The sequence below is a fragment of the Cololabis saira genome, chromosome 5 (assembly GCF_033807715.1).
Source record: "Cololabis saira isolate AMF1-May2022 chromosome 5, fColSai1.1, whole genome shotgun sequence".
In the NCBI taxonomy this organism is placed as follows: Eukaryota; Metazoa; Chordata; class Actinopteri; order Beloniformes; family Belonidae; genus Cololabis; species Cololabis saira.
In genome coordinates this window covers 30,842,442-30,849,904 of record NC_084591.1, presented here as the reverse complement: position 1 = coordinate 30,849,904, position 7,463 = coordinate 30,842,442, and the positions used below count along the sequence as shown (strand labels likewise).

At 43.7% G+C, this 7,463-nt stretch overlaps 1 protein-coding gene across 2 annotated transcripts in view; it reads right to left on the bottom strand.

The window, feature by feature from the left end:
• Positions 1 to 2,434: 2,434 nt before the first annotated feature.
• furinb (furin (paired basic amino acid cleaving enzyme) b) overlaps positions 2,435 to 7,463 on the bottom strand; it is a 114,651-nt gene continuing 109,622 nt past the window's right edge. For both annotated transcript variants that reach the window (XM_061721511.1, XM_061721512.1), the window contains exons 12-16: positions 6,837 to 6,954; positions 6,432 to 6,611; positions 6,121 to 6,248; positions 5,353 to 5,481; positions 2,435 to 3,663 (exon numbers count right to left, since the gene is read on the bottom strand). In XM_061721511.1, coding sequence (XP_061577495.1) covers positions 2,957 to 3,663; positions 5,353 to 5,481; positions 6,121 to 6,248; positions 6,432 to 6,611; positions 6,837 to 6,954 — 1,262 coding nt within the window. In that variant the 3' untranslated portion in view covers positions 2,435 to 2,956. The remainder of the gene's footprint in view (positions 3,664 to 5,352; positions 5,482 to 6,120; positions 6,249 to 6,431; positions 6,612 to 6,836; positions 6,955 to 7,463) is intronic.

Here is a 7,463-nt window from a genome sequence, read left to right as displayed (position 1 = left end):
TCGCGTTGGGTCGTGCAGCCCAGGCCTGCAGATGCTGTCAGATCCGTGCAGTGAGAGATCAGCCGGTCTCTCCAGCTGTCAGGCTCTCTCTCGGACTCACTGGTCTGACCTGAGTAAAGTTCAAACCCCGTGCAGCAAACAGCAGCAAGTTTTCCCAGGTTCACTACCTGGAAAAACACAAAACAAACAAATATTGGAAAATAATCAGGATAATCCAAATGACTTCTTGCTTCATAAAACAAGAGAAACATGGCAACAGTGTCTCTGTAGTGGAGGTGGTGGTGCATGAGGCATGCTGTGCACCTCACACTGCATACGCCAGCATTGTTTCTCCGAGCTTTCTGTGGGTGTGAAGAGGGAAACAAGCTTCAGGTTGAGCACAAAAAGAAAACATGAGACAAACAGATTCTTAATTTATCTAAATGCAAAATCAGCTAATGGGAATCTGATTTGTTGTTTGTTTTGTTTTTTAAATTAATGTAATATCTCTTGTCGGCGAGCCTAGTTGCTCTTCGGCACTGTACAGTACATGGCAGCTCATTAATAAAAGCTAAAGGGCATGCAGTTGATACACAGCTCATAGGAACATGTAATGATGTTGTGAAAAGGGAGCTAAATGGCTTTTATAATGGAAAAAAGGGGGAGAAAATGCATCTGAGGGGCCCCGAGCAGTGCAACGAGTTCTCCTGGCAGATATAAATATGCCCCTTTACCTCTGAACCCAGTTACCTGCTCCTTTCTGTAGGAGGGAAAGCTGCTAATGAATAAAGCTTTCTACCAGTAGGCATTGTTTTTCTGCATGCACATAAACCTCCATTAAAATTCAAATAAACTTTAAGGAGGCCTCCTTATTGGAGCTCGTGAAAACACTTTCTTGAGGGCGTTTTGGCAGCTCGCTCACTGCAACTGGATAACAAGGAAACGACAGAATGCTGGCACTCTGTTAGAGCCTGGCGCCCGGAGTGAAGGAAGCGGCTCGCAGCTCTGACGTACGGCCATGAAGAAGTGATGAACCATCTGCTCTCTTGGGTGGTGTTGCCGTGTCAGGCGCTGAATTTAAGATGTGTTTAAAAAAAAAAAAAACCCCTGCAAGTTTTAAAATATTCCTGCAAAGACAGTCAAAATTATGCAACAGCCAAAGTCTTTTTATTCCAGCATGAAACTGATTTTCACAATATTAACACCCATTATCAGGTAAATAAAAAAAGGCATATAAAACAAACATAGAAATTGCAATACAAGGTTGTTTTTTTTTCTAAATCACGGTAACAATTGTGGCCTTTAGATTCAAAGGCTTGGATTCAGCACGTGTAGGGGTGAGCCTACACAGATGGGAAATAAAGCATGAGTATCTCCTTTTTTATGTATGGTGCTGACAATAGAAGGGGAGCAAGCTTCACCTTGATGAAAATGTTCTGGCGGAGAAGCCTCAAAATCAATATACAGTATGCTCTCTGGGAGAAAATGAGGAGAAAACGATCGTATTTCTTACCAGCCGAAACCAAAAGGGACAATGTTGTGAAAGGTCAGCCAAGCAGCTTTGGGCTAAGTGGTTTTTTAATGTCATTAAAAAAAAACAACACACATACACAGTGTTACTCTACAAGAAGGCAGTAAGCTTTTCTGAGTGATTTATTAGATATGTCTTTTCCCAACTGCAGCTTGACTGAAAACGGCACATCCTCCACAGTTTCCTGCTCAAACAGCCTGCAGGATGTTTCATAACTCCATCCCACTGTACTGCAGAAACCTTCAATTTAAAGTTGTCTCACTATTAATGAAGAGCAAATGAAACTTTTAACACTTCCCAGCAATTTGCCAGAAAATGTACCCAACTGCATTACTTTATCGATCCTAAAGGGAAAGTTATGCCATTGTAGCTTAAATTAATAGAAATGAAATAGAAATAACTGAAGAAAATTATTTGACGTTGTGTTGTTTTTTAATAAATCCATCACTGAATATTTTCAAACAGTGACCATCATTATTTATAATAGTAACATGTGTAACAGCAAAGGCATGTTTGATAAAGTAAAAATAGATTTTTTTCCCCCACATCGAGCTCAGTTAACTCCTCTCAGACCCGATTACACTTCCCACGCTCCGACAAAGCATGCGTCACGTTTGTGGTGGCTCTGGAGGCGATGTGTCAAGAGTGAAAAACTGAATCCTCGTGACATCACCAGGGTAACTCTCGACTTTGTAACACCTGGTTCTTAGGAAGGTGTACATTTCTGACCATTTGTCTGGCAGCAATGCAGCTGTTCGGGGTTTAGTTTAATGACAGTGGCTCCTGATTCCACATAAGGTCCAACCTTTCTGGGGCTGACACTTTGCACTCTGCCTTTTCAATTAAACATTTTGTTCATGTTCAAACTGGCATGGCGACCAATTGAGACCAATGGGAGAACCCCCCCCCCCCCCCCCCGTCACCCTGAATAAGGAGGAATATGTACATATATATATGTACGGATGGATGGATGGATGTTCTTAGTATGCAAGGAAATTAGCAGCACTTAATAGAGGTGATAAAAAATCAAGGGCATTATAAACCGTTACACTGAGGGCTGCTTGATGGAAAAAATAATAATCATGATTAAAGAAACCATTAATATTACCAACTGACCTTTGAAGCATGTTACATTAATCAAACTTAATTTCAAACTGATGAAGTTTTCTCTGTTACATTCCTTTTGTGAATATTGTATATTTCAAGTTTTGCTCCCCACGGAAATTGAATGAACTGTACAGCCCTAGATATATGAATATGAGGTAAATGAAAGTATTAATCAAAAAATTACACTTAACAAATGTTAATAAATAACAGAAAAAAGGGATGGACTGGAATGGATGTGGATGAGGTGCTGATGGGACGATAAGGACTGTGTTCTGTGTTAATATCTGAACCATTGATCAGCTCCAGCCGCCTGTCCCACGGCAGCTGAAGCAGCCTCAGTTAGACGGAGCTCTGCGTTTTAATAAAAGCTGTCCTCTCGTGACCGTCTGCTTCCTCGTTGTCTGATTCAGACTCATAAGCGATCATGTCATCATCTGCCCACACAGTGGGGATCCCCTTGTACCATATCCGAGCCTTCCTCTCCTGTCCGTGGTGAAGGCCCAAACTAAAAGCCACTCGCATCCCTCTCGTCTCTGAAAACACAGAGGGAAGTTTGGTCCTCCAGCCCAAAGAAGCGCCACCCGAGCGCATCTGTAACAAGAAGAAGACCCCGGCGAAGGCTGCCAGGATGAAGGCACAACTCAGAATGACCACGACGACAGGCAACTGGGTGGGTGGAGCTACATCGAAACCTGGGGGCTCATCGGTTTGATCGCTGTCGTGGTCTGCTGTCGCCGGGCTCTGGGCCTGCGGCCCGACTTCGTCGTCCTGGAGTCTTCCTGTGGAGGGGGATTTCCGCTGGACCTGGTTCTGGTGCAGGCAGGAGGTGAGGACCAGGTGGCCGTGAGGCGGACACGACAGGCAGTCCGCCGGCCCCGGGCCTGAGCAGGTGAGGCAGGCGGGGTGGCAGGGCAGACAAGCCTGCACGGAGGAAAGGTCCACCCAGTTCTCCAGAGAGAGGTTGAGGAGCTGAGGCCCCGACGTGAAGCCCAGGGGACAAACCTTCACACAACCCTGGAGGAACAGGGAGAAGCCGGGGCTGCACTCTGGAAGGAGGGAGAGAGATTGAATAATTAACATCTCAGGAAATCAAACTTTCTCAAATAACCAACTTTAGGTATTTATTTAAGTGTAGCCTGCATCACAAATCTTTCATACTTTTCTCAATTTATTTCTAAATAAAAGTTTTAATATTGGTATCAATGCAACACTTTCTATCATCTGTTCAGAGCAACTTCAGTGCAAAGACTCTCAAACTGGGAATATAGCCTGTTGTCATAAAAGACTTAACAAGATCAATGCAGATTTAAAGCTGAGTCTTTGTCAGAGCAGGAGTCTCTGCAGTGCAGTGATCATAGTTATAATCAAAACATGAATTCCAGATACTGGTGGCACGTCTGCGTGAACACTTTCATTTACGAAGAAGTGACAGACCGTGTCAGCAGCATCGGCTCCCGACTCCACTCCCAAACCTTATGCACTAAGGATATTAACTCCGTTTCTCATTAGTTAGATTCTTTCCGGCCGTGCATGGCGTTATTGAAACTGACTGGACAATATGATGAATAATGAAATTGCCTTTTAGCATTTATCAACCGCCACGTCCGGGCTAGAGGAGGTTCAGCAACTTCATCTGCTGAAACAACTCCGTTCAAAAAGGAGTCGCTCATAAAGCTGATTTTCAATCAACTGGCGTCCTCATAAATGTTTTTTATAAATCAAAGGAGAGATTCTGTTCTGCTGGGGTGATTTTCAGAGAGCTTGCACTCGTGCATTTTTTTCCATTTAGAATAATCAGCTTTACTGACTGCCTGTTTACTGTTTGCAATAAATCCCCTAAAAGTTCTCTAATGTACGATCCGTGTTTGTTACTCTGTAGTTTCATAAGTAACTGAAAAATGAGGCAGCAAATTGCAGATTCACTTTCACTGATTTAGCTACATTCATATGTATTTACAGTTGTATTTACTTTTCCGTAGCTGCTTCCCTTCGCTGTCACTTACGGACGCGACTGCAGTCAAACCCATTGCAGCATCTACGTGGTAAAATTGAATGCCATAAATATATATTCTTCAGGACTGTAAAGTGGTAGTAAAGTGATACCACAAGCTCTTCCTTCTGTGTCCCTGCAGTCTGGAGCTGCTGTATTTCTGGGTAGGTGTTGAAATATCATTTGCAGAGCATAAATACTTTTTCTCATTTGAAGAAATTTACCAAGTGTAATTAACTTACTCTGCTGGCAGATCACTTCTTTCTTTTCTAGTTTGTATGAAATTTAGATTTATTATGTGCAGCGTTGAAGTCAATTTCTGCAGTCATTAAGAACTGGAGATGTGTAAATTAAAGCATCAACTGTGAAATATCAGAGTGAGTAAGGAACTGGAAGGATTCAGAAGAAAGCACCTGCCAGAAAGCAGACAGAAGTCTGACCCCTCCGCCGTTCACAGAGGAACTCACTTGTTGGCAATTGGGCTGTAGTTATAATCTCGTCTGCTGGTCCCAATACACACGGAACTCTAATATGACATATGGCCATGTGCTAATTCATTGTAAACTCATAAACAGATGCACACGAGGCTTGTGAATGGCTAATATGCATGCACAACGTTTGCTTTTCACTAGTTACAATACCCCAAACAGTCTGCGGCCAGCAACAACATAAATGAGCCCATTCACCATGAGCTGTTCCAGCTCAAATGCTCCGTGTCAGCGAAAGCAGAGGGATTTTATCTCACCAATACAGATTTGCTGGGCATCAAACGTCTTGCAGCTATTGTTTGAAGGCCGAGGGAAGTCAGGTGAAGAGGGGTTGATGACGCTGGGTCCGGCACCCCACAAGATGAGGGTAAACTGACTCAACACACCTGAGAGGAAACACAGAGGAGAAGTGAGGAGGGCAGCCGGGTATAGAGAAGTGGAGGCAAATATTAATTTAGCACCTCTGAGAGAGTGAAGTGCCTGAGACGAGGATACGGGGGTGGAAGGCGAGGAAACGAGTGATGTGAGCTGGGCAAACACACCTCTGGAGGAGGATCAACTCCAGCACAGGAGGAGAGGCGTTCCTATCTCATTCCTCTCAGTAGCTCCGAGTAAACAAAACCAGCGGATAAATCCTGAGTTGTTCACTCTTCTTGACCACATGTGGTCTTTTGAGGGAAAATGCAGGCCAAGTGTTGGAAAAAAAGAAACAGTTGCAAGAAGTTTTCTTTTAAATCTTTCCATATGTGTGTGTGAGTTCTCTCCAGATAAATCGATCTTTGCCTAACGGTTTTTAATGTGGATGCCCCTCTCAAGAGTCTCTCCGCTCGGAGGAAAATGTTACAAACTGTTATTAAAGAAGGAGTGGCACAGAAAAAGAAGAGAGAAACTGCAGAGGATATTTTAAAAAGCGTAAAAAATATGCAGCGAGGCTTGAATCGCAAGGGGGCTGCTAATGCTGGCATGATTGTGGGTTTGATGTGGTGTGACCAGACTGAACAATTAACGGTGATGAGTGGAGTTACCATAGTCACGTCCATTTGCTTCCACGTTTTCTATTTCTAGGGTCCACTCTCCTTGAGGATCCTCGTCCCATGAGTGGGTGGTCATAAAGGCCCAGTCGTTGAACCCCTCCGAGGAATAGTCATTGGGCCTGAACACAAGAGGAGACACCATTTGTCTTTTTTAAAATTTTTTGTGCGTTTATTTCAAAGTTTGCCCACAGGAGCGTCTTGGTACAATAAAAAAATAAAGTATAGGCACATTGGGGGAAAAAAGACTAAAAAAGATGTACATTAGTGCTCAGTGGCTGCAGTGGCGTTGCTTAACTGTGTACCTGGGGAACAGCAGGGTGGAACGTGTGCCCAGTGGGCTGATGAGATGAATGGCCAATTTTCCTCTTCGATTGTGTGAGAGAGTGAGGCGAGCCTGAACGTGCTCCAGAGAACCGACATACTCTGCTCGCCCCCAGCAGGCATCCACACTCTTGCTGAACACCAGCTTGTTCCCAATGTCTCTGCGGGTTTGACAAATGAAGAGGAGAGTGGTTAATGTTGTGTGGCTGCAGCAGCGGCCACAGACAATCGCACAGCGCTGAGAATCTGAGTGACCTCCCGAGCCTCGAGGAGGATGCTGCGATATCAATCCGGGCGAGAGGGGCGATGGCACAGCAAGCACTTGTACTGAAACTGAAAGCCGGCGTAATCTCCAGACAAACACACATTCGTGTGATCCTTCTAACCTCGGTTCTGTGAGCATGGTGTGAACGCACTGGTGCTGCGGTCCCACAGTCGTCCAGTTCTGAGCCAGAGCCACCATCGCCCCTGCATCCAGGAGCCCGTAACCGTACGAGTGACTCACTGATGGGGACAAAACAAAGATGGAGGGATGAGGAGAAAAGAACATGCTGGTGAAGCTAACGCCACAGAGGTCACCTGTTTCAAGTAGATTTTCACTTGAAACAATAAGTAGAAAAATCTGCCAGTGGGACAAGATTTATCTTCTCATTACAAGCAATAAAATCTTGTTCCACATGCAGATTTTTCTACTTATTTTAAGTGAAAATCTACTTGAAACAGATGAAAATTGTTGTTTTTTCCAGTGATGAGTCTTGTTTTAAGTGTAATGAGATTTTTTTACTAAAACGAGACATTTTAACTAGAAATAAGACAAATATTCTTGTTAAGATTTTGAGTTTTTGCAGTGATCCATTTTACTTATCCTGTGAAGGACAGAGTCATATTGATAAGTTCAGAAAACTGTTTTAATTGTTGTGTTTTGATGTATTTGATGTAAGCCCAGTGGATATTTAAAGCTTACAGAAGGCTGCATTTAACTGCTGCTATGTCATTCCTGCAGTATTTCTGCA